The sequence below is a fragment of the Pezoporus flaviventris genome, unplaced genomic scaffold (assembly GCF_033815535.1).
Source record: "Pezoporus flaviventris isolate CSIRO_AGI_PZ_B2104156 unplaced genomic scaffold, CSIRO_AGI_Pfla_v1 ptg000056l, whole genome shotgun sequence".
Taxonomy (NCBI): domain Eukaryota; kingdom Metazoa; phylum Chordata; class Aves; order Psittaciformes; family Psittacidae; genus Pezoporus; species Pezoporus flaviventris.
In genome coordinates, this window is record NW_026892604.1 from 487010 (window position 1) to 503652 (window position 16643).

Below are 16643 nucleotides of genomic sequence, written 5' to 3' on the forward strand. Positions count from 1 at the left end.
GGCTTCTCTTGCTCCACTGGGATGGAACATCTTGCTTTCTCTCTCAAGACACGTCTCAGGGATGTGGAAATGTTGCACAGAAATAAAGAATTCAGTCACAGGCTGCTATGGGCCAGTCACTTGCACTGGAAAACAGCCCCAGCGACACTTACCATCTTTGCCGAGAAGGATGCAGGGATGACAGACTGATTGCAGAGGTGGAGGCTTCGGGAAGCATCTTGTAGAACTTGGATGCAGCCAAAATTTATCTCACTTGGGTGCACGTGGACAACTGGTCCTTCGCCAGTGCTCAGTAAATGGATTTTCTGCTCCAGGAGGCAGGCAGGAAAAAGAACAAAACAACAGGGAAAGTCTACAATGACTGGACAGCTCTAAGGGTGCTCGTAGGCTGGGGGAATTCTGACTCTTTGAAGCTCTCAGGGTTGGGAGGCTGAAACAGGAAGGCTGGAGCAAAGGTGGCACCTGGAGTGATCCCTGCGGATCGGAAAGCCACAAGATCCCATCATGAGGGGATACAGAACCCCCATCTCCCATGCATGCTTTTCACACCTCCTCCACGCTGTCAGCTCTCCTTCCTCTACCCTGTGCCTACGCCTGCTCCTTCTACTGCTCCATCACGCCATAAACCACCCTCCCTGACTGCTGCGGCTGCACGGCCACACTGCACAGCAACTTCTTCAACCTTCCGAAAGCTTCTCCTGTCAAAACCAGCACAGCCTGGAAGCAAAGCTCCTCTGCACAGTAGAGATCATGCAAGCTAGCTGCCTCTCATTTCTGCTTGTGTGCATTCCTGGGATTAGTTCTTTCTTGCATTGAGACATTCATTATTAATTGCATCATTCCAGCAGTATTTTTTCTGGTGACAGCCTGAGACCCAAAAGTTTCTTCCTGCAGAAGGGGCACAAACTAGTGGAGGAGGAATGGGGATCCTTTTGATAAGCCCCCTTCTCACGTCACTAAAACCAATGAGAATTCATTCAGTCTGGCTGGATCTCCCCAGCTCCAAACACCCCAAGCCTTAACCAGGCTTGTAGAGCCTCAAGAAAGCAAGGCTCTAGGGAGACCTTAAAGCAGCTTCCAGTGCCTAAAGGGGCCAACAAGAAACCTGGAGAGGGGCTTTGGATAAGGGCCTGTGGGGACAGAACAAGGAAGAATGGCTCTAAATTGACGGGGGGGGGTGGGGTTGTGTGTGATCAAGATGGGATCCCGGGAAGAAGTTCTTCCCTGTGAGGGGTGGTGAGGCTCCGGCACAGATTGCCCAGAGGAGCTATGGCTGGCACAGGCTGCCCCATCCCTGGTACTGTTCAAAGCCAGTCTGGATGTGGCTTGGAGCTACCAGGTTTAGTGGAAGGTGTCCCTGCCTGTGGCAGGGAGTTTGAACTGGAGGAGCTTTGAGGTCCCTTCCAACACAAACCACTCTGAGACGCTGCAATATCTTGCGTTCTGGAATAAAAACCAGCCACTCCCCTGAGCTCAGGTTTGCATCAGATGATGCACAGGATGTGTAACAGGACAGCGGTGGTTCTGCTGGCCCTGAAAGCTCTGCAGCAGTCAGCTACCAGGGAACTCCTGAAGCTGCACTCAAGCCATAAGGCAGAGCCAGAGAAAATGACACCCAGAAACTCCCATTTGCGCAGGCAACAGCCAGCCAGGTTTTGACCGGCATTTGCTGGCTGCGAGCAGCAGCCCAGCACGAGCGCAGCGCCTTGAGGATGGACTGACCGGGCACAGGGTCACTCAGTCCCATGTGTCGTGTCTTTAGGGACAGCCACGATCCTCCGACTGAAATGCTCACCCTTTGGGCAAAAGATTGACACGTTCACCTCCACGTCCAAAAGATTAAGTTAGGGCGAACTTTGAAACTAAAAACTGTTAGCCCAAGGGCAAAAGCTGTGCAAGAAACCAGTACTTAAAAAGCAGCTCACAGTTAAACAACTGGTTATTCTAGTGGGGAGAAACCTTCCTCTTCAAGGGAAATATTCCTTCTATATAAAGAGAAGTTGCTCCTAAGAGCAGCTGTGGTCAAACTTCAGACCTCCAGCACTGCCTGGCCTTCCTCTTCACTCTTTACACACATATCCACAACAGGGTGGAGTGGAGATACTTGGTGGCACCCAGGGGATTTAGGAGCAGCATTTCTGTTCACTTTCAGAAAAGTCTGAATGCCTGCAAGTACTTTCAAAATGTCAGCCTTATTTGTCGTTGCAGAAAGCATCAGGTTCCCAGCAACCCTCTGACATCCTCTTTCATGCCCCAAGGTTTGACAAGACTTTTTAATACAGCTGCTTCAAAAGTTAGTACCATTTTAAAGTTTCATTAACTAGATTCATTCTCAGTTTCAGCCAGATGAAGCCAGGAGACTACAGACACCACCCCCTTGTCTACATTTTGTTGTCATTGCTGCTGTTGCGAACTACATCTTTTAGCAGGCTTCAGCCCACGAAGGCTTTGCCTCATCCGCTTCCAAGCTTGGTGGACAAAGAAAGACTGTGCTCCAGATGCAAGCCCTGTGGAGACTCTGGTGTCCTTGGTGGGGCTTTTGGCAAGGACATCTGATGGATGGCTGTTGCTCACACATGACGGACCTGACTTTCAGCAAAGCTCGGGGTTTCAGGTTAAGCTCGTTATCCTGTCTCACATCCCCGTAATTAAATGCTGTGTCAGACACTTCCACACAGACACACGCAAGTGTCAGACACACCACCTAAGGGGATACCAGCCTCCCTCTCCTCCAGGCATTAGTGTTGCTTATGCCACGAATCCCTTCTTTCCTTGTAGACAACAGCCGTAGATCATTTTCTCTGGAAGATCCCCTACACGCTTTACACGCCACCAAGATGAGAGGCACAAAGCTGCAGGTCTGCCCCAGCACTCACCAGTGGGGATTCTTTACTCCCAAACACCGCAACATGAGCAACGGTGTCCTGCTCTCCTGTCACCTGGACTTCCAGTGTGAACGGGATCTCCACCGAGCTGTGAGGCTGGATAATCCCACGGGGCTCAGGGCTGGAGTACCACACAGCAGCAGCATCCTTGTTCTCCTGTAAGGGACAGAATCAAGCACGACTTCAGAGCGACCTTTGAGGAAACTTTCAACTCTTCAACATCTACCACAACGGCAACTCGCACACGGGCCTAAAAATCCCTAGGAGGAAGCAGAAAGGCACAACTCAAGATGCAAGACATGTATGGGTTCAGCATCCTGAGGGGGTTCAAAGCTGCTGCCTCCACAACCCCCCGTCCCGTGCCGACAGCCTCCTTGCAGCAGCTTTTCACAACCCTGCAAGCTCTCCTGCATTGAAAGCATCCTGAAGACTAGAATATAATCTGCTTCCTGGAGAGTTTAAGCTGCTTCCTCAAGCTGATATTCAGGTAGCTTCCTGTTCCCAGCAAACCTTTAGGCTTGAATACAAACCAGCAACATCTTAACCAAGCCTGTTGTTTCCCTAACAACAAACCCCTAGGTGACATTGGAGCCAAGAGGCGGATGCGATGGCAAACCTGAGGAAGAGCCCAGTAGCAGCCTGGCAGGTTGCTGTCGTTCACAAGGGTCAGCATCTGCTGATAAGGGACTTTGAGAGAGCATCGTCCAAATGTCACAGCTGGGTGGAGCACTCGCAGCAGGGGAATGCCACATCTAGGCAGAGAGATGAGCAAAAGGGAATTAGGTTCTGAGACAGTGTTGCTTGCTTGTTTACTTCTCAATGAGCACCAAATGGAGCAGATACATTTGTCACCGTCAAGTAGACATCTGATACCCCTACAGTGACAAACAGCCTTTAATTTCTTTTCACCCAACAACCTCTTGCAAAAGAGGGGCAGACCCCGAGTCTCAGCATCACAAAAGCTGCTCAGTGCCCAGGCAGAGCACGTTGCCCTGTCCCAGGTCAGCTTTGCCCCTCCTTTGCCCCAGGAGGCTTGCAAGGACCCTCTCAGTGGCCCCAGCAAGGTGTGAGCTCTGAGGGAGCTTTCCCACTGAGGAGCAGCGCCCTGTGCCGTCAGCCGTAACCCTCTCCCACGCCCTGTGGCTGCCTTGGTCCTTTCCCCACGGGTCCACACACCAGCTGCTCCCATTTGCACTTGTTCTACTCAACTGCAGCCCAGGCACTGACTGCGCAACTCTGCCTGGGAGAGGGAACAGCACCGCTGAGCTGCATCCCTCTTGCCATTGAACTGACGCCCACCGCAGCACAACAGGCCTGAATCTGCCTGAAGCAAGAACAACTTTTAGCTTAACTCTGAGAACATCAATGCTCAACAGAGCCAGAGGGAAGCACAAAAACCTGAGCTCACCTTCCACACCAAGGACTACTTTGTCTTTCAGAAGATCTCACCTTTACTTTTCCCTCACCACTCCTGCCCTAAGCCCCTCACCCATCGGCACGCCCCCTCCTTAACTGAGACAGACAACACCTTGCAGCAGCTGCTCGCTGTAGCCCAAACCAGCGTTGCATTCTGGTCACAACCCAGCACAAGTCCAACGCTTGCAGGAAGGAGGAGAGGCGGCCCTTTGGAAACATTACACCTCAAGCCCCCAGAGCAGGCCAATAGGGAATAGAATCACAGTTTCCTGTAGGAAAAGGCTCTGGGCCGTGCCTGTGGCTGAGCACAAGTGCTGCTCATCATGGACTGCTTTCCATGCGCTGCTCTTCTCCTGTCTAGCTGGGCACAGCTAGCTCATTGAGCAATGCTCCTCGTTTGGAGCTGGAGCCAGCCAGCTCTGTGCAAGGCACCACCACTTGCTCGTGGCAGATGCACAGCGAAAGAAGACGGGCTGCAAGGAAGCGCTGGTACCTGGCTCTGATGGGCAGTGATAACACCTCTCTGCCAACACCATCCACATCGACCACCAGGGCCAGCTTGTATCTCTTCACGGTGTTGGAGCACAGGGTGACCTGGGAGACAAGAGCATCAAATACTTCATCACTCCCCAAACCCATCGTCCATACGCAGAGCCCTCCAGATCTCGTTCCACGGCAAGGAAAGGGAGGATTTAGTAGATATTAGGAAAATGAGGTATCAGGAAGAAGTTCTTCCCTGTGAGGGTGCTGAGGCCCTGGCACAGGTTGCCGAGAGAAGCTGCGGCTGCCCCATCCCTGGCGCTGTTCAAGTCTAGCTTGGACGTGGCTTGGAGCAACCTCATCTGGTGGAAGGTGTCCCTGCCCATGGCAGGGGGTTGCAACTGGATGAGCTGTAAGGTCCCTTCCGACCCAAAACAGCCTAGGGTTCTCTGATGTTTGCCTTTAACTCTTCTGCTGGTTCACGTGTAGAGCACAGTCTCTGGCAGTAACAGAAGTCTTTGGACAATATCTGAATTACTGAATACGCTTTGCGGTTGCCAGGGCAGATGTAGAGCCCAACACTAGCGCACATCTCTTACTCGCATGATGCTCAGAGCCAGCAGTGCTAAAGCCCCCTCAACATCACTGAAGCTCCAGCTCCACCTCTGAAGCACGCAGGGCTGGACTCTTCCCGTACCTGGATATCCAAGTGTCCCTTGGAGCAGACGGTCCCTGTCAAGGGCCTGATAGTAAATTCAGCTGGCTTCTTGGCACCTCGCGCTGGCTTTCTCCACGACGGACCAGTGCTGTCTGACACCTGAGCAAAACTGGTCACGCTGGGTGCTCCTGAGCCGTCCCCAGGAATGCGAAGGTTGAAGTTGAAGGGCACCGGGGAAGTGTTAGTGAGGCGGCAGCACAGGGTGCGAGGAAAGCCTGGGAAAAGAACACAACAGCAGTTTATTACCCCCTGATTCCTGGGGTGGACATCCTGCTGTGATGAAACTGCGCTTGGAGTTTGCCTCCTTTCAACGGCAATTACAGCCGATTGAGAAGCTCTGTGGGGAAGTCGTCCTCAATTAAGTTCCCTTCTACGCTTGTCACACAGAAATGCCCACTCTGTGTGACGCTGAACACCGCAAGTGTCTCTCTCTAACTGTGAGGAGCTCTCACCTCCCCCAAACCAGCACCAACTCCTTCTCAACCATGACGGTGCATCCAGAACATTTACTCTGAAAAGTCAATCCGGAAAAGTCCCTGTGAACTCCACAAACACTCCCACAGTTTTCAAGAGATAAAAGCAGTATGTTGGCATCAAAGGGATGACCCAGGAAAGGAAAGGAAAGGAAGGATGAACTTGGGAGCCACAGCATGATGCAGAGCACTCTAAAGCACCTTCTCCAGACAGGAACCCCGATGCATCTCCTGGTTTGGGACAACCAAGACTGAGCCCGTGACAGCTCACAGCCCACTTCACTGGAGGCAAACCTGATGCTTGCTCAAGAACAAGCAGGACCTGTGTCTCACCCTCCCAAAGGAGTGGGGTCACACAGCCACGCTGCACGCTGGCTTTCATTACCCCACAAAGGCTGACATGGCTTCAGCTTTGCTACTTGCTTTCCATAATGGAAGCCACTGACACAACCACAGCTCATCTGGGGGGTTGAGTTCACATTTAAACTTTAGACCATCTCAGAGACAAGTCCTTTGTGAGACTGAGATGGAGAACCAGAATCTGCATCTCAGCGGACATGCTCTGCGTGCACAGCCACCAGCTCTGCCAGCAGAGCTGGCCTTTTGGTGGGGAAGGAGGAGCCCACGTCTGAAGACATGGCTGCCCCATGCAGAGCTACTGCTTGGCCATGTTACCCGGGAGCTGACAACGAGTTGGCCTCGCAGCACTAATTGATTTCTCACGCTAACGGTCAGGTGGGGAAATGGTGCCCTTGCCTCACAACAGCAAAATTCACCCAGGGCACCTACAACGGGCCTTCAGCTCCCGGGAGAAAGACTTTCACAGTCATTCTGTTGCCAGGGACTGGGAGACTGGGGCTGGACTGACTGTGAGGGACACCAGAGAACACTGACTTTCTACTCCTTAGGTTCTATTTGAACCATTCAATTGGCTCCGTGCCGTTCTATCTGGTAATGTTTGAGCTCACCACGGCAAAATACTGCCTAGCAGCTGGCAGTCCTGCTTTTGACACGCTGAAGGTGGCTACGGAGGAACACAAGTGACAATGCTGTCCTGGCCAAGTGCTCCATTTGGGTAAGGCTCAGACCTCCCACCCTGCAGCCCAAGCCCAGGGCACACTCACCAAAGGAGACTTCACCGAAGCTGAGGGACGACACATTGAAATGAAATGCCGGCCCGATGACACAGCCGCTGTGAGGACAAAGGCAGACGAGACATTGCCTTGGTTAAAGAGAACTGCAAAGCCTTCAGCTTTCCTTGCCGTTGCGGTGGGTAAAAGCCGGCCTGAGAACCTCAGCGCCTTTCAAATCAACCCCTCACCCTCATGCTCAGCACAGCATCCAGGTGGACAGGAGGCAGCCAAAGCAAAGTGGTCAGCAGCCCATAGCTGCTGGTGGGGCTTGGGGCACAGTGTCGTGCAGGGTATGCCCCCAAGTTGGTGATGGCCTGAGGAAGGACACCAAACGAGTGACGGCTGCGTGCCTCACTTTCCCCATCTGGAACGTGTTGGACGCAGGGGTGTCCCCACTCAAAGAGGGTCAAGGTAACTACCCTTGCCAGCCACAGGTTTCCTGCTTTGGCATTTCTTAGCTGGAACTGCTCTTCCCATGGAGTACACGAGCACCTTTCTAAGAAGATCTTGATCCACGCAATCGTTACGGGGGCAGGACTTTGAGACATGAAGCCAGGGGAGCCCCAAACATCCCTTGACAACAGCAGCAACAATTCAACACAGTGGACAGTTGAAGCTGGGACGAAAGCATCAGCTTATCACCAGGGCACCAGCTGACACATCCAAGAGCAACACGTCTTAAACCACCCAACACAGAAGCGTCAAATCATCTACGGTGCAAAAGATTTTTAGGATCATCAAGTCCAACTGTCACCCCAGCACTGCCAAGGCCACCACTAAAGGGTGGTGTCACCGTGTCACTAAGGGCCTCATCTACACGGTTTGGGAACACTTCCAGGGATGGTGACTCCACCACTGCCCGGGGCAGCCTCTTCCAATGCCTGACCACCCTTTCGGGGAGAAACTCTTCCTAACATCCAGTCTAAAACTGCCCTGCGCAGATTGAGGCCATTTCCTCTTGTCCTTTCCCTTCTTACCTGGGAGAAGAGACCAGCCACCTCCTGGCTCCATCATCCTTTCAAGTAGTTGCAGGGATAATGAAACCTGAACCCACCACACCACCTCACCTGCCCTTAAATTCATCAGACTTTGAGGCTCCAAATTCCAGAACTCACCAACATCCACCTGAATCACCACGTGAAGCTGCACAACACCCATTCATATATTTCATGGCTCATGCCAACCAATGCCAGCTCTGCCTCTCAGTTCAAAATCAAGGACCACAGCAAATGGTGCCTTCAACCCAAACTATTCCATGGCTCCCTCTTGCTGACAATTACACTGCATTTGCTGCTGCCGCTGTTGCAAGGAGTCAGGGTCAAACTGGAGTCGAGGTTAGCGTGGGCTCTTAGTGTGGGGATGCCAGGATGACAGCCAAGATCAAGACCTCAGACAGGCCTTTTCTTTCTCTGCTCCGTCAGCAAATGAGGGAGGTGGGACATGATTACCCAGAGAGAGCTACAAAGGTGACCACCAAGCTCTTAGAACCCGCCTCACCTCACAGTCAGCGTCAGAGGCTCAGGGGATCCCTTCACCCTGAACTGGAATTCTTCTGTGAACTGCCCCAGGACAGTAGCATTGAAGGAGATCCAGATGACCTGATGCTCGAAAGGCAAAAGCACGCCCTCCCGGGGGGCAAAGGTGAAGCAGGAGCCCAGAGCTCTCTCCGCATAGACCACGCCGAAGGGAGCCTCAAGAACTCCTCTGTTGAGCAGGATCACCTGCAGCAGCAGCAAGAAAGCAACACGGAAATACATGAGGAATCCTCCTTGCTTACAGAAGGCTCACTTCTTTCCTAATTTTGCAATTAACGTCTGTAAAAGGCAGAAGATGCTGAGCACTGCTGCCAAATACAAGAGGCCAAGTTCTGCCTCGGGGGGGGGGTTCATGCAAAGCAGGGATAACTTCACACAAATAGAGCCACTCTGGGCTTATTCCCCTGACACAGAGCAGTCCACTTGCCCTGCAGTGCCAAGGACCTGCTCAGCACCACCAAGTTCATTCAGACCCATCCCACAGCTCCATGAGGCTCACTGCTGCCCAGGAGCCATCCGCATCCACCCCATGCCCTGCGACCCGTCCTGCTCACCCTGTAGCTGTGGCTTGAGCCCACAGACACCTCCCCGATGCTCAGCTGCTCACAGCTGAGTTCCACCTGGGGCCCGACGCCTTCCCCGCTGATGCACAGGGGCAGCCTGCTCTCACAGCCTGTGGAGGGAAATCTCTGTGAGTGCAATTCCCTCTGCTACCCGGCAGTTCCCAGCTTGTCTCAGTGCTGCTGCCGGTCCCTGGGCTGCATGGAACCAGCTCTACGTCCTCCAGGAGAAGATAGGGGACCCATCTCATCCCTCAGGAGATACGGCTTGGGGCTGGGTTCTCCTTTCTAACCAACGGCCTGGGCTGGTGTCTCAGAGAAACACAGACTGCTTTGCGTTAGAAAGGACCTCAAGATCATCCACTTCCAATTCCTTGCCATGGACAGGGACACCTTCCACTAGACCAGGTTGCTCCAAGTCCCGACCAGCCTGAACTTGAACATTGCCACGGATGGAGCAACTTCCTTGGCCAGCCTGTTCCAGCGCCTCACCACTCTCACAGGAAAGAATTCCTTCTGTATATCAAAACTAAATCTCCCCTGTTTAAGCTCGAACCCACCACCCCCCTTGTCTTATCTCTCCAGTCCCCGATGAAGGGTCTCTCTCCAGTCGTGGAAAACCAGCCTCCTCATTGAGCAGATCACATAAGCCATACCCGTACTGCTAACGTACACATCCCTCGGTGCAAAGGCAAGCGAGACCTCGACGCTTACAGCCAAACTCCAAGGTGGGTCCTTTCCCTTAAATTTGCTACAGATGACAGAGCACAAGATCTTCAGGCTGAAAGCTGCTCTCAGCCACTGAAGCAGCCTAAGGTGCCTGAATCCTGGCTCAAACTTTGGATGAGGTCTCACTGCCATCCCATTCTACTCTGCACACAAAGCGAGCAGCACGAGGAGGAGGAGAGAGCCACGCAACAAAGACTCATCTTGGACGTAAATGGTCTACAGGGGCCTGGTGCTCCTTCACTAAAGCTGTGTTGCAAATGCTGCCAAACCCATGGCAGGAAAGCTTATTCCTTCACTGCTTTGTCTCTTCTGGCATCAGGAAGCCAGAGCCCTGCTCTCGGACAGGAGACCACCAGGAACCACAGGGACAGCGGCATGTGCCAGCACTGCTCTCTTGAGCCCTCCAGAACTACATGAGATCCGAGTGGGCTGGAAGAGTGTTTGTATCTCCTCTGTGGCAACAGGAGCAGGAGGAAGGAGCTGTACCTGAGATGTCACAGTAGACTGTCTCTTGGTAGACTCCGGCTTCTTTGGGCTTAAAGATCACGCTGATTTCAAGTGAAGAATTTGGCAAGATATCTCCCTCCTGAAACAGAAGTGACAGCAAACCATTTATCTTCAAACATCACATTCTTGTTTCCACTACAGCCCTGTAAGCCTTTCTTTACAGCACCAGCAAAGAGCAAGGAGCAAGCGACACTTGTCAACAGAATTTATAGGAGAGCTTGCAAGCAGCTGTAGAAACACCTTCCAAAGTCCCTCGCCTTTACTGGCACCCGCAAGGGGCATTTTGTTACCCTCAGAAGAGATTGAGCTCTTGCTCAGGGATTTAAGTCTGGGCCACGCTACCACTTTCTGCAACTGTCTGCTGCTTCCTCAGGGTCTTCTCTCTCCGCTGCTCTCCCAGAGGATCCTGGCACTGGTGCTCAGTCCCAGGAAGCCTTGTCACACATTTCAGGAGGCATCCCTGGTTTCTATAGGCTCTCGCTTCCTGCAACTGGTTTAAGCAAAGGCACCTCTTACAGCCCTTCAGCCCTTAGCATTACAAAGACAGCTGACCTAAGTAGCTACACCTCTGGCAACTGTAATACTGCCCTACAAGAATTAAATATTTAGTTTACAGAAGCAGATAAAAAGAACAGAGTCGCTTTTCTAGCAGCACAGCCAGGCTTTGATTCTGCTCTGCCGTTGGGTATTCTCAGGAATTTGCCCAGAACGGCCTTGAACTGAGTGGAGCCTCCAGCACTCCTGCAGCATAAATATTCACTAGCTACGGTTCTTCCCACTGACACAGCACTTACAGCTTAGAGGACAGCCCCCACAAAAATTAAAGAGCTAGAGCATGGGAAGTTATTGGCCTCCAGCTGTAAAAAAATCCCCAATGCACAACCTGCTCTGAGTCAGGAGAACACGGCGAAGGACAGGTAGAGAAGAACCCTTTCAAACACCAACCGACCAGTAACTGGAAAAGTCTGAAAGAAGAAAGTCACTTGCAATCTTCTCAAAACCTAGAGAAACTCTCCGTGTGGGGCAGGAGACACTGCCCGTGACACAAAGCCCTTGCTCTCCCGGCCTCCTCCCATTCCTGCCTCCCCGTTCCTCTTGCCAGGGCAACTGGAGCTGGCTCAGTGCCTCAAGGCATCTGTCTGACTCTGCATTTGATCCTAGCCCCACATAACTCAAACTCAACATCACGACGGTGAGCTGCCACTGCACCAAAAAGTACAGTTTCAGCAAGAACCTGGAGAACACCGCAAAGGTGCATCTCAAACAGTGAGGACTCTAAAGGAGTTTCTCAGAGTGGTCAAGTCCCTAGGGGCATGATTTGCTCCATACTAAGACCACACCGATTGCTGGGATCATTCTGTACGCACTCGTTAACTAGTGCAGGAGGCAGCTTTGAGCTTTGGGCACGTGCCATTTCTTCCTTTACAAGCTAATCAGAGGAGGGTGAAGCACACAAACCCCCTTGCCAGGGATGATGTCTTGCCATCCGCCAAGCACCAGGAAGCCATCCACTCACGCATCACGATCCTCACAAGGGACACATCTCCATACATCCAAGGTGCTGCTGGGTCCCAAGGCACAGCAGATGAAACTCCTCTAAGGCACCTGAGGAACAAGCTTATGGACTAGCATTAAGGCCTCTCCTTTTCCAGGGATCAGCACAGCTCTCAGGAACAATGCTAATACAGCACCCCTACTGGAGCCTTGCATTCGTATCCTCGCTCCCAAGAGAACCGGCCCAGCAGTTAACAGGCTCAGGTCTCTTGAGCTCCTGACAGGAAATCACCATCCAGCGGGATTCAGCGTATCGGGGTGGAAACTTCTGGCAGTCCATCCACAGAGATGTTCCCTGCATTGGCAGTGAAGCTGTAAGCCAGAGCGTTTGACTCCAATGACGGAAGGCCAGGAGAAATCATCACTTTATCCTACTATTATTATTATCCTATTTATCCTACTAGTCCATGGCCAAACCCCATTCTTTAAAGACAGAACTATGATGGGAAACCCTTCGTCACTTCTCCCTTCATTCCTGCTCTATGGCAGGCTATAAAAGCAGAACGTTATTTCTCTCGGGAAATTCCAATAGGCTGTTGAAGAGGTTCTTCACGTGCCTGCTACTCCCCAGGAAAAAGAACTGCTGCATAAAAGGATGTCATAACACTGCACAAGACAGCAGGGGAGAGACTCGTGTAGGAGCCTGCTTTGATTCAGCCCTAGAGCAAACTGTGTCACAGAAACACGGCCATTTAGGAAAGGTTTCCACTCCCAGCTTGGGGCTTCATGTCGCTACATCATCACATCTTGATGTGGACAGGACTCGGCCAGAATTCCAGAGCTCCCCTTAATGCACCTCAGGAGCTCAAGAGCAGGTGAAGCTCATTGTGGAGACATAGTGACCGTAATGAAGCAGGAGCCCTGGGGCACACTCCAGAACCAGCTCTGACACACCACAGGATGCTCTGAATGCTCAGCTCAGCAGCTCCCACTCTCCCCGATATCCTTGCTGCTCTGACACACTGGTGGCTCTCAGCCTTACATGGGTTGCAGGAGCAACCGAGAAGAGAACAGCAGCCCCTTCCTCGGAAAACAAAATAAAACAAATAAACTAGTTTCACCCACTGTAAAAGAAAGAAGAGGTTGGGATTATTCCAGGCTTTACTCCAAGATGAGAAGGGATGTTGCACTGCTCAGACAGCAGGCATTCTTCATCCCAGACCATGCAACTATTCAGAACGACGGCTCTGGCTGATTGAAGGACATGGGCGTTTTGCTTGCATCACCAGGAAAGGGAGCACTTTTCTCTACCTATCTGCAGTAGAACTCAAAAAGCCTGTTTAAATCTGAGAGCCTCGTGTCCAGGCTCACAGACGACACTGGAAGGGAGACTCAGATGTGGTATACATCCAGGTTTTAGGAAGGGATTGCTGTTCCCGTGATTAAACCTGGGCTCAATGGGGGCTCCTTTCCACAGGGGACCATTTCATTCTGCAGGTCAGTATGTGAACCAACAGTGCACCAGTGTCCTTTCTTCAGCCCCATGCGCTACGTGGAAACGTGTCCTTACAGAGAATAACTGATAACCTCTGGCCACTGTGAAGACACTCACAAAGTGCCCTTAATTCACAGCCCTTGCAGCAGAGCCCAGCCTGGGGGCGGCTCTTGCTGCTGTTCAGAAAGGCTTTTTGCAACAAGCGCCCCCAGCCTCACCAGAAACCTGAGGTCTCCTCTCTTGGCACATCAAGCAGCTGACGTGGGATCTGCCAACGGACCTCATTCAGAGATGACAAGGAGGAGGAGCAGGAAGGGAGGTTCTCAGCCATCACTCACCATGGGCACAATGGTGAAAATATCATTGCAGAAAGGCACGGAGTCTCCCTGCACCTCTGTCCCCTGGTTCTGGGAGGTGCAGATGGGAAGGGAAGGCTGTTCTCCGAGAGGGCGCACCACCCCGTGCTCCTTAGGAACATCAACCAGCTTGTCCTCTTCCTGCCTCTGCAGCCTGTGCCATGGGAGAGACGAGCCAAACAGATAACTGAAGAAGCAGCACATTTGCAGAGCCTGTGCATGAGCAGCAAAGCACCTGGGGAGGAAGAGCAGCAGCTCTGCATGGGGCTGCCCTGAGACAGGGGCTCCCACATGGATCCCATTATTCCCCTCGTTCCCAGCACAGCAGGGCCTTTTACTCCTCACTGACAAGCTAACAAGAGGTTTCTTAAAGCTGGCAGCCCTCAAGAAAAAGCCTCCTGCACTGGGAGGAGGGGCCACAAACCAGGACACTGAAAGGCAATTCCCCAGCCTACAGCAGGTCGGCCTCCACCTTCTGGGCCAACTAAGCACTCTACCCTGCGTGTGACTGCAAAAGGAGCCTGCCAGCTTATCAAAGAAGAAACCGCTTGACTATCACAATAGTTGTGCCACCTGCAGCTCTTCAGTGCTACTGCTCAGTGCAGTCCCAGGTACCGAGTGCCGACACCTTCCTCAGCCTCACGGACCCTCCGTAGTGCACGGAGCTCTGAACTCAATAGTCTGCGGCTCCCAAATGTGAATTTGCCCTCTGAGGCAATCCAGGGATTGCAATCAACCTTCTCTCCCCAGAACATCATCCTCAGCTGTAGCACGGGTGGCACTGGAATGGCAAGGGTTAAGCTCCACGCTGTGCATGGCTTCATGGGCCCTAATCCGTTCAAAAGCCCCAACAGCCCTCTGAGGCTGTGCGTTAGTTTTCCCCTGGGGCATCTATCTTTCTGAGGTGAATCTCTCAAACAAACCTCAGCTTCTGCCGCTCCTCCTCTTCCTGATCAACAGAACGCTTCCACTGGAAGTGAGCCGTGATGGCACTCTGATTGTGGATGACCACGCATCTTTGGTTTGACAGCGTGACGGAAGTCTTCTCAACCGTCAAGGAGCTCTTGTCAAGCCTGATGTTGACATTTACAGCTCTTCCACAAAGGCTTTTGTGAACATCTTCACCTGGAACAAAGCAAAGGCAAGACTCAGCTCATCTCACTCGCTGATGGAAGTACAAGGAACAGAGCAATCTGCAGGCAACGGAAGAAAGAGCTGCAGCTTTGAGCTGCATCAGCAGTTCCCCGCACCTGGACATACATCATATCCTGACAGCTGCACACGGTACAGCATGAGGATGTCCTAGCACCACCTTAGGCACCTTATTCTGGGGGGGTGTTCGTGGAGGTTTATCCCCAAGGTGACAGCATTTACAGTGAGACTTTTCACTTCTGCCCAGCTGCCTTTGGGCCGCCATCCCACTCAGCTCACAGGGAATTCTACATCCAAGTCACTCAGTGACGCTGAGGACCCTCACCTCAGTCAACCCTTGCCCACGCTCTCCTGCAGGCAGGAGATGCCCCCGTGTCGTCTCATCCTCATCTCCTGGTCCTGAAAGATTGGGCAGAGCTCTCATCTCAGAATCCGAGCGGGAGCATTTGAAATGAAATGGAGAAGGGAAGAAGGAACAATGGAAAGCACAGAGCAGCTTCTGTGCTGAGCTCTGCACTTAAAAGGGTGCTACTGGGCCCTCAGATCCACCTGCCAACTCCTTCTTTTGCTCCTGCTACTCTCACAGCCGAGTGCCTCACCACTGCCAGCACGTCCTTCCTTGTCAAACGTGCTGCTGTTACCACTTCACCACTGGAGAAGTGAGTCCCTTCACTAGGGTAAGTGTCCTCTGGAAAGCTGGAGACTTCCAGCACCAGAGCAACACGCACAGCAGCACAGCCATTTCAAAGTGTTTCTCCAAGGTGGTCTTCACAACCTACCTTCAGACATCATTACCCCCCTCACATTACTGACTCCAGCCCTAGCAGCAGCTTGTTCATAAACCCCACCATTAAATAACTGCTGCTAACATGGGGGTTTCTACAGAATCATTCCCAGGCTACAGCAAAGCTCAGAGCACCCTAATGGCTACCGCTGCCACAGTTACTGCTCCTCACGGTCACAAGTCCTCAGCATGGCCCAGCTCTCAGCACAGCACCCACTGCACCCACGCGGCACATCACAAGAAGAGGGTCTCTACCTCAAAGGCCTTGCCAGGAACTGTAACACAACAGATCGGGATGAAAAGCAATGACCAGTCAGGAGAGCTCTACGGGACAGGTTGCAGGCTCTTCAGACAGCTCTCCTGCACGTTAAAAGCCATCTCCTTTTCAATCAGGCTCCTTGCTATGCACCCTTCTGCAATGGAGCACTCAGAATATTCACCGTCGCCCCCTGTGCACCGTGCTTAGGAAGATCTGCCGGCCTTGTTACAGGCTGAAATAGTCCAGCCCAGGAATATCTGGCAGCCAGCATGGAAGCTTTGCTCTACCCAGTGTGAAGGAGCCTTGCAGAAGGGATTCAACGGACAATGAAGCCATCAGATGATGACAGACAGTGCAGACACCGCTCTGTTTGGAAGGACACACAGAGGGTGCACCACGCACTTACCTGTGTCATAATGAACTATCATGGGACTGGAATAAACACCGGTCTTTGGCGGGTGAAATTCCACCGTGACTTGCATCGCTTCTCCAACGCCAAGAGTCCCAATGGAGGGATCCACAGAGAACGGGCTGCAAGGCAAAGAGAGAGATCAGGACTGTACGGGAGATCTGGGCCCTCCGTTAATTTTGCAGTCCACCTCACTTCAGCTCACTTGTGCAAGCAAGGAGCAAGCAAACCACCGTCGGTACAACAAAACCAGAACAT

The 16643-nt window shown here is 52.4% G+C and overlaps 1 protein-coding gene across 1 annotated transcript in view; it reads right to left on the minus strand.

The window, feature by feature from the left end:
• The window catches only part of LOC133277469 (hydrocephalus-inducing protein-like), a 43938-nt gene extending 28213 nt beyond the window's left edge, over positions 1 to 15725 (minus strand). The window contains exons 1-12 of the mRNA XM_061469310.1: positions 15713 to 15725; positions 14705 to 14906; positions 13764 to 13935; positions 10416 to 10515; positions 9195 to 9313; positions 8603 to 8826; positions 7097 to 7164; positions 5479 to 5714; positions 4795 to 4895; positions 3502 to 3637; positions 2877 to 3041; positions 153 to 305 (exon numbers count right to left, since the gene is read on the minus strand). Of these exons, the coding sequence (XP_061325294.1) occupies positions 153 to 305; positions 2877 to 3041; positions 3502 to 3637; positions 4795 to 4895; positions 5479 to 5714; positions 7097 to 7164; positions 8603 to 8826; positions 9195 to 9313; positions 10416 to 10515; positions 13764 to 13935; positions 14705 to 14906; positions 15713 to 15725 (1689 nt within the window). The remainder of the gene's footprint in view (positions 1 to 152; positions 306 to 2876; positions 3042 to 3501; positions 3638 to 4794; positions 4896 to 5478; positions 5715 to 7096; positions 7165 to 8602; positions 8827 to 9194; positions 9314 to 10415; positions 10516 to 13763; positions 13936 to 14704; positions 14907 to 15712) is intronic.
• Between the last annotated feature and the right edge of the window lie 918 nt (positions 15726 to 16643).